The sequence below is a fragment of the Anas platyrhynchos genome, chromosome 20, assembly GCF_047663525.1.
Source record: "Anas platyrhynchos isolate ZD024472 breed Pekin duck chromosome 20, IASCAAS_PekinDuck_T2T, whole genome shotgun sequence".
NCBI classification, from domain to species: Eukaryota; Metazoa; Chordata; class Aves; order Anseriformes; family Anatidae; genus Anas; species Anas platyrhynchos.
The window spans coordinates 6,127,323-6,146,339 of record NC_092606.1 but is presented as its reverse complement, the minus strand read 5'-3'; the positions used below and the strand labels follow the sequence as shown (position 1 = coordinate 6,146,339).

Below are 19,017 nucleotides of genomic sequence, written 5' to 3'. Positions count from 1 at the left end.
AACTAGAAGCCCATAGAGGTTAAAGATTAAAGATCACTTTATTCTGCTAAAGAAACTTCTGTGGATCTTGTGTCCTGTCTTCCAGAACACAGAGCTAAGTGTGTGGCAGTTACAGCAGCCCTCTGTTGCTGTAAAGGGGTGTCTGCATCAAAACACTTGTGGGGACAGCATTCCGTGTTCCTATATGGCAGGCAGTGGTACATCAGAGCTAAGAGGAGTCCTTTTTCAAGTGTCTACTGATGTCACTGGTCTCTGTTTAAGATTAGAAGCTAAACAAGGTACTTCTGAGCTAAGCTCCTTTGACTTTTTTTTTTTTTTTTTTTTACAAACTGAGGTAGCCTATACTAGTGAGCTATCAGCTGTTTTATTTCATTAAATAGAATTTTGCCCTTTAATTTCAAGTTTTCAGTTTCTTCCACTTGCATAAATCTGTTTCAGCTGTTCCCATGCTGCTAACAAAGTCTGAATTCAGCAAGTGATTTGGGTTGGGAGGAATAAGAAACTGAAATTTACTTCAGTACTTCAGTACAGCTATTCTTTGAATTGTAGACTGACAGTCCTCAAGTACCACCTTGCATCTTGGATCAATAAGGTGGGATGCCAAGACACCTGGATTCAAACTTGTGTATGAAAATGAACAACCTGAATGTGGTCCCTTAGTTTGAGCAAGCTTTTATTAATATTGGCTGTAGGTTATTCTTGATCTGTTTGTTGAAGTGGCTAAAGTTTATGTAAATTAGTAATTGTAGCTGGCTAACTGCGGCCTTTGTCTCAGTGGAAGGAAACCTGGGCTCTGATTCTTGCTCAAGTGAATATACAATGTGAAACTTCATCCCTAGCACAGACTGAAGGAAATCAGATGCAGGATAGAACATGGCTCTGGGTAGTAGAAGATACAACTCAATTGCATAACAGGAGGCAGTAAAGGAATTTGACCTCTACTTGAGATAGGAAAGCTGTAAAAACCTGTACCTATAGAGAGTTTATAGGAAACAGTTTTCTGTTTGGTTAACAAGTTGCAGTTGATTGTGGAAGTAAATCTTTCCCTGTATCTCCAGTGACTTTTCTTGAGTAGCTGTGTAAATGTAATTTCATATAAAACTGATGCATCACACAAGATTATCAGCTTTGTGGCTTGCAGTTAAATTCTTGCTGGCTCAGGAGCATAACATTTTTCAGATCAAAAAATGATTAAATGTACCTAGTCTGAAGTCTTGTTTTTAAAAAGATTGACAGGTTTAACCCAAACTGGTCTTCAAAGATTGCACCACATTTGTACTTCACTGATGTTAAAGCACGTGGCATGTTCTAGTCCATCCAACATTCATGGTGTGCTGATATAAAAATTGCAAAATAGAAATAGAAGCTGCATAAACTTCATTTATATGTTATGTAGAAAGTAAGAATTTGTTCATTAACTTACTTGCTCTGTTAATTGGCTAGTTGCTTTCAGAACCATCCTTTAAATATTTGCCTAATTTAAAGTTGATTCTTAAAGTTATTTGAAGACTTAATATTAGCACACACCACTGGTTTAGCTGAAGTAAGCACTACTGGAGCTGAAACGGTGCGAAGAAAATATTTTAACTGCATGTTGGCAAAATTATTTGGAGAATAAGAAACTAGTTTTTGCATGTGATTGAAAAACTGTCTGGATTCTTTCTTAGTAAGTGGTTTTCATGGGACATTACCCTACTTCTTGAGTGCATCCTTTACCTTGCCAAAACTTTCTGCAAGGTCAGGAATGAAAGCGATGAAGACAGGGGTTGTGGAGTGAGGTGGAGAAGGCACCTCACGGGTTTCGGTGGTGACAGCTTGCAGTGGTAAGTGGTGTTTCGGAGGGGATTTGTGTGCAAGGAAGCAGCCCTGGAAGGTAAGGGGCAAATATAAGCAGCATCGTGTGCCTGAGCAGTGATGCTTTGGTTGTATTTTAATGGGAAAAGAGGCAAATGGTTGTGTTTTAATGCAAAAAGAAGCAGCCTTCTCTTCGGGGGGCTGAGGAGGGGCAGGGAGCTGCACCAGCACCGCCTCACCCCTCACTGAGGCAAGCCCGCAGCGGCCCTGCCCTTCTGCTACCCGGCGGGGGTTCCTTGAGCCCGACCCCCAAAAAAACCCCAAGGGGGGTCCCCAAAAACCCCCCTACTCAGCGCATGCGTGCCCGGAGCACCCCCGCGCCCCCCTTCGGCCGGCGCTAGAGCTGCAATTCCGCGGAGCCCCCCTAAACCCCCCCCCTTCGCCGCCGCCACCCCCCTGAGGCGGCCCGAGCAAGATGGCGGCGCGAGTGCTGCTGCGGCGGAGCCTGGCGGGAGCCAACTCCCGGCCTCGCCTCTCGGCCGGCGGCGGCTTGGCCCTCAGGTGAGCCCCGAAGGGGGACAGGGGGAGCCCCGAAAAGGGCGAGGAAGGCGGTTATGGGGGGATGAAGGGGGAGACGGCGCAGCCCGCTCGCCCTACACCGCGGAATCCCTTCCCTCCGTGCACCCGCCCCTCTCCTGACTGGAAATGGCGCCCCGCTCGCCCCGGCGGCTGAGGGGCCGTGGGGCGGGGAGTGCGGCCCGCTCGGGGGGGAGCCTCAAGGTCACGGGTAGCGAGGCAGCCCCCGCGGGGGGCTCACGGCTGTGTCGTGGCTCAAACCTCACCGACATCACCCCTGAGGTGTGCGGGCAGTCGACACCCCAGTGTCACCCCCATGGTGGGGTGCACAGCCAGCCCACACCCTGGGGTGCCTGGTTTAGGGGTGCCCGGGCATCCCGCACCCCAGTATTGCTCAGGGTGTAAAGCTGCTGCGCATCCCTCTTGCACCAGGCTGCAGGGTGCGTGGCCCCTCTGCAGGATGTGTTTTGGGGGGCACAGCCACGCATGGTGCTGTCCCTTGGGGTCACGGTGCGCTGCCACCCCATGCTTGCAGTGTCACGGTGCATGGCTGACCCCATAACACAACACCCACATGTCCCCAAGTGTCAGCGTGTGTGGCTGCTCACAGCACTGTCACCCTAATTTCATGATGCACAGTGGCACACGTATGTACCCTGTGGGTATCGGGGCACACAGATTCCTTGTTTATCATAGGAGCTGGGCTGTGTGTACCCATACAGCCCCCTGGTGTAAGGACACACGCACACCCGTTGTTTTTGGGGTGTGTTTGCACATCCACCCACATGTCTGGTGTGTGAAGGGTCAGGCATGTGCATATCTGTGGGGTGACAAGGGTGCAGGCACACAGTGCTCAGACACACGTCCCTTGGGTATAGGAAACAGCCACGCATGGTCCCGAAGTGTTGGAGACAGCCACCCAAACTGGAAGGATCTGCACCCAATTTTTCCTCCTGAGGCAGGGGAAGCTGCTGTCTCAGGCCTGAGCCTGAGAAGCAGCCCCTGATCAAGACTAAATGCATCAGCTCTGCAAACAGCTTTTTGAACCAGGAAGGGGGAGAGCTGTGGAGAACGTGTATTGTGAAATTTTATGTGCGTTGGGTTACGTTTTTTTAAAAAAATTTCAAATAAACTTTGACATCTGTCTAGACCACAAATCAAAACCTGTCAATTATAGACAAGCTGTTTTTCTTTCTCTTCTAGGCAAACATTGATTACTCCAAAATCTAAATATTTGACCTGTGTACCTCCCACTCTACCCAGTTTATATTGTGTACTAAAGCAGAAGTTAGGGGGGATGGAAACGTTTTCACCAGCACTGTTCATATAATATAAGCAAGCTATTCAGTGTTCTCCTTTTGTGTTCACGGCCCGGTCTTTGTAGCAAGAAATCTGAAACCATAGATAACATTAGTGCGATAAGCACGTGCTAGCAAAGTCAAGCAGTGCCTTAAAAGTTCACATGAAAACTCTATTTAATACATATTGCTCCCTGAAAAACTTGAAAGAAAAATAGGGAAGTGTGATTGGAATTCCATATAGTGTCTGCATTCATTCTATGCATTTCCTCACGATTTCATTAGTGATGTTTAGGTGATTTGGATCCAATGTCCATTTTACTTGGGACAGTTTTATAATACTGTGGAGTGTAACAGTAAGAAGTTAGTGACAAGTAGATCTTTTGGATGGTGGATTAGTTTTGAACTAATATGTGGTTGATGCTCACAACTGGCAGGTTGAAGTCATGAATTTAGTCCCTCGCTCTTCTCGAGGTAGTTTGGGGTGCAGGTGACCCAAACGAGTGAAGCAGTGATCGCATCAGGGCTGCTTGGTTTGTCAGGGCCTAGACTGGCACCAGTACTGCAGCACTTCTCAAGGGATCTGGTGATTAAAAATACAGCTTTAGCATCTCAGATTGGGTACACTGGATGTCAGTTTTAATAAACTTAGCTGTTACTATCCTTAATTGTAAGTGAAGTGTGTGTTTAGATAGCTAGTTGTGATTTACTAGTCACTCTTGATGGGGGATTTTGCAATTTCTGAGTAAAGACTTCATATAAAGTACTAACTCATTTCATCCTTGTATCGAAGATGAAATTACCTCCAGTTTTAGGTGCAGTTTTACACCGAAGTCGTAAGATTCTCCTAATACCAAGGGAATTTGCTCGTCAGTATTATCCCCATAACTCCAGCTTACTGTTGCTGCTAATAAAGCAGCCAACAAAGCAATGTGATTACCCGTTTCCTTCAAAAAATGCTGCAAACAATAATCCTCACAGAAGAGCTCTCTAAATACATTTGCTAACTCCATTTAATAACTAGGGGGGGAAAATAGGGTAGTGCAGAGATCTCCCTGGGATAAAAGAATGAGCACTGCAGGACTGCCATGGACTTCTGTCTCCTGGAGCCCTGTTTGCTGTCCAGGAGCTGTAAAAACATGCATTTATTAGGTGGGCTTTACCCCCTCTCCAATTTGACATCAGCTGGGGCAGCATATGTTCCTGTGGCACCTGATGTAACTGTAACCACACAACTGTGCGGTCGCCTGTGCCTCTCTCCTCCCCTAACAGAGACCAGAGGTATGTCTATCCCCAGGCAACTGCGCACCCCTTGTTCTGGCAGCCGCCCTATCTTGAAATGCCCTTTTCAATGCTTGTACGCAGAATGACAGCTTAATTTGCTGCACAGGAATGCGTTTCTGTGTTTGTTGGGGTCAAAAAAGCACCATTTTCAAGAAATACAATCAAATACTTACTGATTACTTCTTGATATCGAAGGCCATTTCAGCTGAGGTTGTTCTTATTTCTTTTCCTTTCCTCCATTCTATTTCCACGGGGCATCCCAGTTCGTTAGCTTACTTTCAGACATTGGGACATCAGACATTTCAGACATCACTAAAAGGATGATTGTTGAAAAACACTGCTAGTGTGACTTGGTTTTGTGTAATGCTGACTAGCATGTTCATAGAGAGAGTTTTTCCCAAAAGAAGTTGAGATTTTCTTCCCCTATTTTTTATCTTTGAACAATTGTCAAAGAGTTTTGGTACTGGAAGGCAGCTTTATATCTGAAGACTGAAACCTATCATCTGTGTCTCCTCATCAGTAATTCAGGGTCAAAAGTTGATTTCCGAAACAGGAAAAGGTTTAAATTTTCACCTGTGGTGCCACTTGTTTAGTGTTGCAGATAAATAGTTTGGTATTTCAGCAGAAGCCCTGTATCAAAAAAAAAGAAAGAAACTAAAGGAAGTGCTTAGGGGAAAGAAGATACAACATTTTAACTTGGGGTCCCCTTCCACCCATTATAGAGGAGCAGTTAAATACACCAGATGCATTAGTTAGCTTTTCAGAGCTGTATTTAAGCAAACATAGGAGCATATGGCACTTACTTTACTATTTACACCGTGCAAATCTTTCCTTATGCACACTTTTTGCTCTTTTTCACTCCTGTCTGTGTACATCAGGACAGACCCAGCCGTCTTGGGCAAAGACAATTAAAAAGAAGATAAATAGGCAGTTAAAGCAGCCATGCACCCATTCCCTGCCATGCTTTACAAGATAGATACCTGAGTGGATAGCTCATGGTTGACTGTTCAGCTCTAAGTCACATAAAATGGTTTGTGAGAGAACTGCCTTTACCTTGCTAATGAGTGGCTCAGTGGAAAGATTTAGGAACAGCCCTGGCTGTAACTATGTTATGAGTTTGTATTAAATTTGATTGTGCCTGTCTTCCCTGCATTATGGCTATTTTCAAGACACGCTCGGTGACGGTGTAATGTCCTTGTTAATATGCAGGGGACTGGTATCTTCAGCTAGCAGACCTCGTGAAGACAGCTGGTTAAAAACGCTATTTGTTCGCAAAGTCGACCCGAGGAAGGATGCTCACTCCAACCTTCTAGCCAAAAGGGAGACCAGCAGTCTGTATAAACTACAGAGTGAGTGATATTTTTATATTCAACATTACCATTCCTTTGTTCCGTTCCTGCATTTCTCATCTAATGTTGTTGTTTCAGTTCACAATGTAAAACCAGAATGTCTAGACGCCTACAACAAGCTTTGGTAAGTGTGCACGTTATGTTTTCACATTTTAGATTTGTTGATTTGGTCACAAGCTGTTCTGAAAATTGGCAAATACGATAATTATTTTTAGAGGGGAGGTGGACAAATTCTGCATTTACTTTCAGGGTAAATAGATCATACTATTTTTGGAGAAAGCTAGCAAAAGGTACTTGACTCAGCTCACCCCCTGCCTTCCCCTGTGGAGGAGTCATTTTCCTGAGCTGCCACTTAGGGTGATCCCTGTTGTGAAACCAGAGGTGAAGTTTGTTGGAATAGCTCACTCCCCTCCCTTGAGTGTCTAACTTACCGTTGCTGGTCCACGTGAGCAGATCCTGGTATGTTAGCATGCCCCCAACTCCAAATGCCATGTAGGAATTGGTTGAGGGTGGTTATTGTCTGTATACAGGAACGAGAGGGAGAGAGTGCTGGTAAGTAAAGCTGCATGCCAGTTTTCAATTAAAGTGTAACTTTGAGGAGATTTTAAAAATGCGGGGTTTGATTTTCCCTTAGTTCATTTGTGTCTTTATTCTGCAAAGTTACATTACTGAGATCTACTCTTAAAGAGCTGCACAAATCCTTGGATAGGATCTTTGCATTGGGATGATATCCTCCAAAGAGAGCAGTGATATTGTGGGTTTTCCAAAAAGTTACAGTTTTTTAAAATGCATGAATGGCAACATGTTAAATTTACAATTTTAAAGATGAAATTAGACAAATATTAGTCTTGTTCTGCCTACACAATGACTCCATTGGAGCCAGAACAGCTGCCTTTTTAAAGAACTAAATGTTTAAATTTGGGAACGTAGTGAGCCTCACATATTTGGAACCAGCAGGGCTTTCTCACTGACAGTGATCATGTTGTCAGTTAACTAAAACATTCTGAGGACAATGGTACCCTACAGCAATCGATTTTTTAAGGCTGGTGCATTAGCTGAGACATCAGCTTGGCTGGAGGGTGAGGAAGTTCACAACTCCTAATTTATGTCCTCAACTCTGTTACGGGTTCATTGCACATCCATAAGTAGGTTGTCCAACATATCCTTGTTCAGCTTTGAAATGGGTCTCGATAACCCAAACCTATTTTCCTCGCTATACAAATATACAAATCCACTAGAATAACTTCCAAACTTAAGGTATTTTTAACCTTTTTGTTTAAAAAGTGTATATACAGCGAAGCACAATTAGCATTCAGCCATCTTTCTGTTTAAAAGCTTAATATAAACATGTCCAGTTATATGAGACCAGGAACCACTTCTCCGCACTCATGAGCTACCTAAATGTTGAGTGAAAGCAGAGGCTTTTATTTTCAAGGAAAGAGACAATAGCAAAGAATAAAACTGCTGACAACAGTCAGATGAAGTATGTGGGGGTTGGATTTATTCTTCCCAAACCTAAGATAGTTTAAGTATTCAAGGAAAGGAGAAAACTTGAGAATGGAGTAGTAAAAAACAATGAAAGAACTTCTGATCTTCCTTCCTTAATTAAACATGAGCAAGTAAATTCATTTTTTTCTGTATGAAATCGGAATGAGAATTAGTAATCATGTATTCATAAAGAAATAATGTAACAAAGACAATTATGAGAGTATTTCATGAATCACTGTGGTTGAGGACCCCTTCTGAAGAATTAGGGAAGTTTTTTAAAGTGAAAAAGACAGTGTTCAAGTCTATGAATTATACGGTGTTCTGTATTTTTTAATATAATTCACAACAAAATATATTTTAGGACTATTGTAGTTAACATTCCTGTTTAAAGCTGCCTTTCTAGGATCTCGTTATGCTTTGTAGAAGCACTGATGGTGACTGAAAATATCCTTGGAGAGTCTTTCTATCATGTTACTTCCACTATGTAATAAGAAATAATTGAGATACAAATTGGTAATGAGATTCACTCTAGGTCAGCTAGAAAGTCAGTGGTAGAACCAAGAGGAAGACTCTCATAGTCTAACTGTCAGTATAAGACAAACCTGCTTGCTAGTATTTGATACCATGCAGAGACATTGCCCATGAATCAAACTTGGTAAGAGCAGTAATTATTCAGGGAAAAATATTAAAAAGCAAAGTTCATCCAGACCAATAGAGTTGTTCATCAAAGTTCAGTATGACGAAAGCTGACCTAACCAAGTTAGCTATCAGTAAAACTTAATTTCCTTATGCTAATATTGGTCACATTTTAACATTTGAAAAAATATTACTGATACTGGAAAAAATCAAACAAATTTTGTGTTAGATGTTTTTGCTAGGCAGTTTCACAGTATTTTAAAGGATAAGTGCTTTAAAGGATAAGTTGCCCTCAGACTAGACCTACTTTCTGAAATCCTAGATGGCAATAAGTCTGTGTTCTATGAAACCCAGTTCTCATTTGATCAAACAAAATACTTGTTTTTATTCATTCAGGTCAACCGAATTAAAATTTTGTACGTGGTACAGGAGAAAGACTGTCCTTGCCTATTATTGTGTGTTCTACCTCTCTTGATAAAGAAACCATTTCCCCAAAGCAAACCACCCATGTAGCTAGGCTGCGTTTCCTGTAAGTGAGACATCTGATGTTTATTTTCCTGATGTGTTGGATAACCTGTTAGGTGATATCACATCATTCATTGCATCCCAAGAATCCTACCATGCTGTGCATTTGTCTTACAGACTAAGAAATGGTAACACTTACCTTAATTTTATGTAGTGTGGTAGCTATCTTTCCCCTTGTGTAGCAGATTCTTGTATTTCAGCTTTCTCTTCTGAAACGTAGAGCTTGTGATTTTTCGTACCATAATGATAAACGCGGGGTGATTTGTTATACGTATCAACTGTAGCCTCCCTGAAGGAAATGCAACACAGTGTCTGTATTCCTTGTTTTCAAGTCAAGAGGTGCTGCCAAAGATTCATGAAGAAAAACACTACCCATGTGCACTGGTGGGGACTTGGAACACGTGGTACGGAGAGCAAGATCAGGCTGGTAGGAGATAGAAGTACAACAGAACGTAAAACCATACAAGTGAAACGTGTGCTTGGCAGGTTTCTTCTCTTTAAATCATCTCTGTTGTTAGTAAACCTATGCAGCGAGGATGTGTGTGCATCAGTTACGGTAGTCATTAACATTTACAGTGCTTGCTTTTTGTCTTGCTGAGTTTGACAGTGAAGCTTTAATTCCTAAAATTTGTCCTATTGTTAATCCTTTCCTGTCTTCCAGGGGGTAGATTAACAGTTTGGGGAAATCCTTGTAAAATTTGTTCCAGTAATATTTTGCAGGCACGGGTTGTGTTCCTGAATACTTAAGCCAAAGGCTCACAAAGGCAGAGTTGAACTTGTATTGGCCAGTATAAAAGCTTTACTCAGACTTTCATACTGTAACTGCTGTATGATAATGAAATGCAAATCATTCACGCCATCTGAAAAAAGGATTGCATTGTAAGCTCACAATAAGCTAAGCCTTTACTGGAAGAAAGTATAAATAGTTCTGTTCATGTTCATATAAAGATACCACCTAACATAGATTGAAAATATATTGAACTACTAATTACTGAAGAGTTGCAACAGAGGTAACTGCAAAGAGTCTCATGCAGAGAAAAAAAAAACTGAAAAATTTCCTGGGCTCTGGGGAATTGAAGGAATGGGAAACCACAAATACAAAGTGGTGTGCTGATACTTCTTAGGTCATAGAAGCTCCACGGTTAGAGCTGTGCTAGTATCAATGTCACTCCATTATTGAAGAATTATTGAAGAATATACTCATGTACTCATCAGTAATTTTCCAGCATTTACAGCATATTGCAATATTGGCACTGCACAAATGTGAGGAAGTAGCAGTAGATAAAGCAAACAATGTCTGAGAAACAATTCTTAAAAGTTGAAGGGAAATTGGAGAATGAAGACGATTGAAATGAGTGTCTTAACCAAGTCTCATTCATTGTTGTTTTTTAATGCATTAACACAGACTGTATCTGTAATTGCATCCATAGCCTGGCTTGAAAATGTTACTGCAGCAGTTCTAGCAGTCTAATAAAGCAGATTATGGGGTTTTGACTTGTTCAGTACTTGTGCCCAGGCGGTCTTAATACCAGCTGGATATATCAAATTGCCCTGGGGACTAGACAATAGAAGCAGGCACACTGGATGAATCTGCTATCATAGTGAAGTGCCTTACATTAGCCTCTAGATCACTCTTCTGGGAAAGGCCCAGGACTTATATATAGGAGAGGAAACAGCTTTTGGGACTCTTTGAGGTGAAATATTGTTGCCTTGCTATAGTAAGTGTTTGTAAATAAATCTAGTAATGATTTATTAAAGCCATATGTTGTGATTAATTAAAGAAAGAATGCTTTGAAAAGACTAACAAATGCAAATACCTGTTCTGAAGTTGTTTGTGTGGGGAAAATCCTACCAAATATTCTAGCACGTTCAGATATCTTCTGGTATGTTTTTTTAATCTAATGTTTACCACAAAAATAACATTTCCATCATTTTTCATCCTACTGAAAGTGTCTCATGCTCTTTTTCCTCAAGTAACTTGCTGAAATAAGAAGTCCACCAATCTGTTGTTCTTAGGTGAAATTGGTATAAAACATGTTTCTGGAATTAAATCAGCCTGTTAAATTGAATTTCAATTTAAATTACAGTCACGTAAAGTCATCACATTTTACTAGCATGGCAACAAAAAACTTCTTTAAATAATCTTCCTGTTATGCTCAGAGTAGACTGTAGAGTTTTTGAAAGAACCCCTTTCAAAAAAACAGATGATCCTATTATTCTTAAAGTGTTCAATTGTGTAGTGCTTTCTTTAATGAAAATCTTTTAAACCAGTTACATGACTTCTGTTTTCTTATAATTTTATTGTATGAAGAGCATTTTATACTGTGATATTCCATAAGCTTTGCAGCTTACATGCAACATGCATGAAAAAACTTCCTTTTTTTTCTGTTTCAGTTCACCTGTGGAGGTATGAAGGAGGCTATCCAGCTCTCAATGAGGTCATGAGTAAACTCCGTCAAAATAAGGTAAAACGCATGGATTTGTTAGAAATGGTTAATAGAAGAGAACATAGAATGGTCAGAGCCAAACAGCACTCACTTAGATACCTGCTTTTACTTCTTTATGTCATCACCGTCTGTACAGCCTTAGAAAAAGCTTTAGAAGAGGGTTTATTCTCAGATTCAGAAATATTGACTCTTAATACCTGAATACTTTATGAAACACTTCAAGATTCTCAGGTGCTCTGTAAAGACGCCAGTTGAAGTTTCCAAAGATGCCAGGGGAGTTTAGATGCCTGTACAATTTAAATGATTTCAATGTCCAGAACTCCAAGATAGCATTGAAAAATCTAAACTGTTGTATGGTTTACTGCTTTTTGTTGTTGAAACATAATATACAGCTTGATAATGATCATATTATTTTTAAGGAATTCACGGAGTTTCGCAAAGAAAGAGGTAACATGCTTCTCTCTCGCAAGAACCAGCTATTGTTGGAGTTTAGTTTCTGGAATGAACCTGTTCCCAGAGAGGGGCCTAATATTTATGAACTGAGATCCTATCAACTTAGAGTAAGTTTCAATTTTTCTTTTTATTTTTTTTTAAGCTATATGCTGTTGTAAAATGTTCAAAGCATGTTTATACAATGTAGATGGAAAACAGACCTCTGCTTAAAAATCTGGTTTTTATCAAAGCTGATGGCTGAGTCATTGTTGCTTTCAAAGTGTGGGGTCCAGAATTAAGGCAAGCTCCAACAAGATACTAATGTCTTGTATGAAGGGCTGAAAATCCTGTGTTTTAATTTGAGGGAAATTTCTGGAAAATTACTTAAGAAGTAATATAGTAAGTAAACAGAGTAATTACAGATGATTATAATATGCTTATCACTTCAAGGAAGAGATTTTGTTAATAAATAGTGTTTTCCATACATGAATGTTGTGAAAACTGTCTAAATATTGCAGCTTTCTTTAAACTACAGTTTTAACAGCCTGTTTTGTTTTTGTAGCCCGGAACAATGATTGAGTGGGGAAATTACTGGTAAGTATTGCCATAGCACTTTTGTTCTCCTCCTTGAGAGATGTGTGTTTAAAAGTTATGAAGTGGAGGTGGCAGAACGATACCAAAACATTTCAGTCACCCAGTTAATGGTTTGCTTCTGTTCTTAGGCAACTTGTAAAATAGTTCTTTGACCCTCAATTTATCCTTTGAGGAAAGAAAGAGGAATTCTGTGTGCAAACAACTCTGTGGGCTCCGTGGTCTGGCTTTCCTTTACATAACCCTTGTAGCTTGATATCATATAGCAGAAATAATTTATTTTTAGTAGAAAGCACTGCTCAGTGAAGGGAGGCCGTTAACTCCTTAACACTGTGTTGATCTTTCACAACTTCAGCACCACTGGTAGTTGACTTATTTTTAGTTTAAATGGTCTAAGTCTTGGCTTTTCTAATCTTTAAAAAATTGCTTCTTGAAAACCTGTTGAGCAGCACATTTATATTTTAATATATAGGTTATAAAAGCATTTGAGACAGTCTCCTCTTACGATCTTGTCTCTCTGATTTTGTCTTACTTAACACCGCTGTAAGTTTCTTCCAGTTTACATTCACTAGGTCCATGCAGTTCTTACGGTTGATAGTTAAATAATGTGGAGTATTTTCAGTTATTTTGACAAAGGTGAGGACTTGGACTTTTAGACATGTTGTCATCAATATAATTTTTTTAATTACAGTAATTTTCCAGTAATTTACTTTTTATAAGATAGGCATATCTACAATGGTATCCAATGTGGTTTATAACATGCAACAGATTTGTAGTTAAAAGAGATACTGATCTTATTCACACAATAAATCATGCAATGTTGCATAGTGGAACTGCAAAACAAATGTCCATGTGAATAAAAAAGCTGGATTTCACAACCACAAAATCTGTGGTAAATGAGTGTGGCAAAGATAGTATGACTGAAACCTAAGGGTTTAGTTTTAGAAGAACCTTCTATAAAAATATCCTGCCACTTTATACCATTCAGCGGTTATTATAATGGATCTAATTTTGAAAACAAAGACTGATTAATACACAGTGTAATAAAATCATAGGCCTCAAATCTTAACACATTCTAACAAGGCATATTTTAATTAGTACTGGAAAAATAATGTAGCTTTTTTTTTTGTCATTTTTAACTGCTGAAGGGTACTGCAAATGTTGTTTAAAATTTGGGCTTCCTTTCACATGTTCTTTCCTTTCAGTTACTATTTATTTCCTACTCAGTTCTGTTGTTCTTAAAGGCTCTTTTGGTCTTCTATAGGGCTCGTGCAATTCGTTTCCGACAGGATAATAATGAAGCAGTTGGAGGATTTTTCTCACAAATTGGACAGCTGTATATGGTTCATCACCTTTGGGGTAAACTTGTTTATGTTGGATGCTTCTTCCTCACTCAATCAGCCCCTAACAGACTGTTGACTTTGCCCAGGAGACAAAGTTTTTCCAAAAGGCAAAGGAATGTCTTACTGAGTTTTTTCTTTTTACATCAACTGTGTTGATTTTCTATATTTTTATGTAGGGAATTTTACTTTTAAAAAAAGCAAGCAAAAGTGAACATTTCATGCTTTGTTCTGTTTCCATCAGCAGTTTCTCATGGCTTTTTCTTATCTACTTGTTTGCTTTCAGTAATATAAACTTGACAAGCCATGTCCTGCCATCTCTCTTCTCCATCCCCACTCATGCTGAAGTCAGATTTTTACAGTTTAGTTTCAAGCATCACACGTACCACATCTAAAAGAAGGAAAAGTCAAGCACTGATTTACATTACTACGTTACAGTGTTTTGGCTTATTTGTGTGTTAGTTTCCACCAATGCTTATGTGCTTTTTAAGTTAGGATTGTTTCACATTCAAGAAACGAATTGTCTAACACTTATTTTAGAAAACATGCAGTGTTACCTTCAGATCTTGACAATTCAGAACACTCTATTTCAGCATTAGAAATCTGACACCACCCACGTAGAACAATACTCCGTTGCATTATTTGCCTTACCTGTTTCTAAGACCGCTCTCCCCACCATGTTTAGGTTTCCTCATGCTGCCATTGATAGCCATGATCACACTTAAAAACTTAAAATCAGCACACGTTAGTTTTTTTGGTACTGCATCTCTAATACTCTTTGACAATTTTTATAGAAGTACTTATGGTCAGAGGTGAATGTTTCACCAAACACTGTTTGATGTCTGTTTGCCCACCACCACCCAAAGCACTCCAACCATGCAGTACTTACATGGTGTAGCATTTGCAGAGCATGTTTCTCTTTCTTCCCCAGTTCCTTCTGTTTGCGTTGGTTTGGGAGTTTTCCTTTTTGTGGAGAACACCTGATGTTTTCCTTCCTCATATTTGCAGTCTTCTAATTACACCCTAGAATACATTTAAGGGAGCTATTTATATGTAGAAGGAAAAGGAGTTACTTCTAAGCTTTGTGCTTGTTTTCCTTCACTAGCCTACAAAGATCTGCAAACGAGAGAAGATATAAGGAATGCTGCATGGCATAAACCTGGCTGGGATGAACTAGTCTATTACACAGGTAACATATTAACCTCATTGGAATGCTGGAGGCAGACCTTTCTGCATGCCATCATTTTTATTCTTCAGTACATTGTGTCATGATAAAAAGTATAGCATCTGTATTTTGAGTGCATCTGTGTGTCAGTTTTGCTACCGTAAAGTAAAGGAGGGACATTTCACTTAGCTGTGAAGTGGGTTTTGCAACCAGTTGTACAAACTTGGAGACGCTGCATGATTGCTAAAACTTTCTGACATTAATCGACAGTTTTCATGCAAACATCTCCCCTGTAGAGCAACAGATTACATTAAATACTGGAGCCTTGTTAAACACATTTCTTTAAAAGGGGAAATTAGACTTTGGAAATAGAAGCTAGGAGATCTTTGAGATCAAAGATAGCTTTCATAACAAAACTCATAAAAGTATGCTAACAATGTTAGATTTCAGTTTCATAGGATCTATTTCAAAGAAAGCATACTAGAAAAATATAAGGTAACTTTCATTATGGTGAAAAGGAATAGAAATATTTGTCTTCAAAGGAGGAGACAGATTACATTGAAAAAAAATCACTCATTTCTCAAAACAGCTATGCTTCGGTTACAGGATTGTTGGTGGTTACTGATGACTTTGACATGCACTTGCTAGAGGAGTAATTTGAAGACAATAATATCGGTTTAAACTGGTGCAGAACTGTTAATGATCTCTTAGTGAAATTAAACCTTGTCTCAATTTTTTTCAGTGCCCCTTATTCAGGAAATGGAGTCCAGAATCATGATACCGTTGAAGATTTCTCCACTTCAGTAAAGTCATTGATTTACTTGTGCCTACATAGATGAAGTGACAAGTATTTGTCTTAATTAATTTATGGTATACATTGTATATCATAGTCAGAAATATAAAAGTACTGTATTGAGCTTATAAAAGAGACCTCTTTTCTTCAGATTCTAATGACATTTTGCTCTTAGGATTGTAACAGGAAAAAAAGAAATACAGGACTGTCATTAAAGGGTTGGTTAACTGTAAGAAAGTCCAAAGATACATACAGGTTCCTCTGCGAGACAGTTCCTGAGGTTAAATATGGCATACAGTATTTAATATGTCCTGCTGGATAGAAAATGCCCAGTGTTCAGTACCAGCAACAAAAGGGAGCAACAGTTGCTGTGGCCTTTGTGTAGCAATAAAATGACTACAGGTTGAAAAAACACATGGGGGAGTTCTGAAGACAGGAGCTCTGAAACCCTTAGGCAGTTGTGATGTCTCTGTAACTCCAAAGTACACCTAGCTGTTCTAGCAGGACTGAAATCAGTAAGTAGCTCTAAATTTATAAATAGGCAGTTATTAATTGAGGATAATATTACCTGTCACGTGATAGATTATGGACAGAGAACAGGGCATTCTGTTTTGCAAGGACAGCGAAGCCTGTTGAAACTAACTACACATTTCTCTAAATACCCACACCTGGAATTAATTTTGTGAAATTATTTACAGCCATTTTTTTTAGCGTGAACCACAGTTTTCAAAGAGATACTGACAAGACATTGTTGTCTGAACATTTTGCAGGGAAACAAGTTGAGTTAAGTACATTTTTGTCTACAAACAACTTGGAAGTCTAGGAAAAGGGGTTTTATTTAATAAGCAATCATGACTTCAGACATATGCTTGGTCAGGTGTTTCACTAACTGTACAGTAGGTACTTAATGTGTGAAACTGGCGCATGTTGAGTCAATAGGATTGGCAAAAAGCAGTGTACCATTATGTCCAGTTCTATTTTGGTTTCACTTTTAGACTAGAGTATATCAACACTTTTAGTGTCTGCGATGATGTGAACATCCTGTAAGTGAAAATAACATTCTCTCTTCAAAGTGGCTGCAAGAATCTGTGTGACATACAGAATGTACAATTCAGTTACTGAATGTCCAGTTTGTACATTTCAATGAGTTTTCAGGAAAAACATCAGTCAATAAAATCCTTTTAATTTTCACATAATACTGGCACCATATACGTATTGCACCATCTGTGTTTTCTCTCATCTTGCAGTGTTTACGATGAACTGTTTGAATAACTGCATAGAATATTTCAGCTTGGTTAGGCAGCATCGGTTCCAGTTTCACTTCCCGGTGTCAGGGACAGCTCCCCAGTCTTCAGCTGTCCCTCTCCAAAATGAATTTACAGTATCTCCATTACATCCCATTTTGTTAAGTGTTTTAAGTGCTATGGTGATAAATCCAAAATATTTTTCCTTTTTCCTCCACACAATATGCTTATTTTTCAGGTGTGGTTTCTTCTTTTTCTCTCATGTAATCTCCCAGTCTCCCACTGCACTCTTACCCTCATCTTGAACAAAGTCAGCATTTGATCTGATTCTTGTCTGTTTTCATATTTTCCTTCTGTGTATGTTGTCAGCTGATTATGGGTTTTTACTGAGTAAACTTTTGTACTGTATTAGTTTAAAGTTCTCAGCTTGGCTTAGTTAATGGGCCACATACATTATTTTAGCTGTTCCTTCTTGTAAATCAGTTATGTGATCAGTACTATAATTTGGTGTGTCCTTTTCCAGACTTTTGAGACTACTCTTTAGGTGCAAAAGGGGGAAAAAAAGATAACATCAGCTTCCAGTCCATGTTATTTCTCCTGGTATCCTGCCATATTTCTTGTTCCTAGAGAGTTCTCCTGGTAACTTGACCCTCATAACCAACCATCTCATCACAGACAAAAGGTGAAAAACATTCTTGGAGTTAAGGGATTTTGTGGGTTCTGTTTCAATCCATGTTTCCAGCCTTCAGTCAGAAGCACTAGGAATTAAATACAGCTGGGCAAAACTCCTGTTATTTGAAGGCCCATGAAATTTTGGATGAATACAAATTCTAAGGAATAACTGGCTGTTCTGCAGGGTGACGCCAGCTGTCACAAATCTCTTCAGCCTTTATATGCTACCTACGATCTAAATCCCAGGTATTGTTATAATGTATTTTTTATGTGCCTCCTGTCATTGTGAGCTACAAACTTGTGCTCTGTCCATCATCAGAGAGAGACTAGTTTGTGTTATTTTAGTTACAGATAACTGTGAGATAAGCTCACAAACCATAACACAGTCCATGGGGATCTTTTCTTACCAATGGGGATCTTTTCTTACCATTGCTTGAGCTCTTTCTGAAGTTGGTTTTCTCCTGTTGTAAACATTGTTGTCTTTTCCTCTTAATTTCATGGCTGAGTTTGCCTCCTTCCTTTGACTAACAAAACATTAGCATTTCTTAGAGTAGAAATCATCAAGTTCAGAACTGAAGTTGCTTTCCAGTGGTTGGGAATAAAGAAACAATGCCTGGAAGGGTCTCAGGTAATTGCCAATTCCTGTTCCAGTTCAAAGCACTGTAATGAAGACACGAACTCAAGTTTTAGTTGTCCTGTAGTCTTTCTAGAAAGAGTGTAAATTGTTCTTTTAAAAAAATCCCCTCATCCAAATTGAAAATGTATCTTAAAGCAACTCTGCCTCACTGAGTAATCACGTTAGAATAAAAAGCTTTATATGAAGCAATATGCTTCCCCATAGCTCTTAGTTAGAAGACACATGTGAAAACAAATTGGTTCTCTCTCCGATAACATGTACTGCTCTCCAGATTTAGCTCTGCTGTGATGGGATATGCTCAACTAAACCAGTGCCTTGGTTGTAATATTGAAAGTTTCCTCATGCTGCTTTATTCCCCTCTGTTTTTTTCCACTATTTTACAGTTGAAAGAGCTCAGCTACTCGCTAAAGTAACTAATCCGTTGGGTACCTCTTGGACCAGGAGGGAGGGCTTGCTGTTTGCCCAGTGGAGGGGGTGTGATTTTTTTTTTTTTTCAAAACAGTCTGACCTAAAGAGCTCTTGTGAAATCGTTGGCTCTGTGCCGTGTTTCCATAGCAGTCAACACTGGCAGAAGATACTGTTGTGAATGTTAACATCTCTGTGGCACAAAGCCTCCTGCACTGTCTTCTCACTGTGGCATTAGTGGAATTACATATACTTGAAGCATGTCATAACGTTTATAGGAGCAGGGCCTGCAGCTATAGCTGATTAGCTGGATTTTAGTTGTTTTTTTTTAGTGGCCTTTT

At 39.6% G+C, this 19,017-nt stretch overlaps 1 protein-coding gene and 1 long non-coding RNA gene across 6 annotated transcripts; one reads left to right on the top strand and one right to left on the bottom strand.

The window, feature by feature from the left end:
• Positions 1-2,196: 2,196 nt before the first annotated feature.
• Positions 2,197-16,914, top strand: NIPSNAP2 (nipsnap homolog 2). The gene is made up of 10 exons (XM_027472283.3): positions 2,197-2,355; positions 6,162-6,301; positions 6,380-6,425; positions 9,283-9,377; positions 11,345-11,415; positions 11,817-11,957; positions 12,392-12,423; positions 13,685-13,779; positions 14,866-14,949; positions 15,668-16,914. Exons 1-10 carry the CDS (start codon positions 2,270-2,272, stop codon positions 15,730-15,732), a joined length of 855 nt encoding a protein of 284 aa, XP_027328084.1. The 5' UTR covers positions 2,197-2,269; the 3' UTR covers positions 15,733-16,914.
• On the bottom strand, positions 3,821-14,859 carry LOC113845636 (uncharacterized). Of its 5 annotated transcripts, none has more exons than XR_005260405.2 (7): positions 14,650-14,859; positions 14,412-14,488; positions 9,090-9,239; positions 6,733-6,821; positions 5,526-5,582; positions 5,126-5,264; positions 3,821-4,251 (listed from the first exon to the last, which is right to left on the bottom strand). It is a non-coding gene; the product is annotated as an uncharacterized lncRNA (long non-coding RNA). The 5 variants fall into 5 exon arrangements; XR_005260406.2 differs by lacking the exon at positions 14,412-14,488 and adding an exon at positions 5,756-5,845; XR_005260404.2 differs by lacking the exon at positions 14,412-14,488.
• Positions 16,915-19,017: the final 2,103 nt, after the last annotated feature.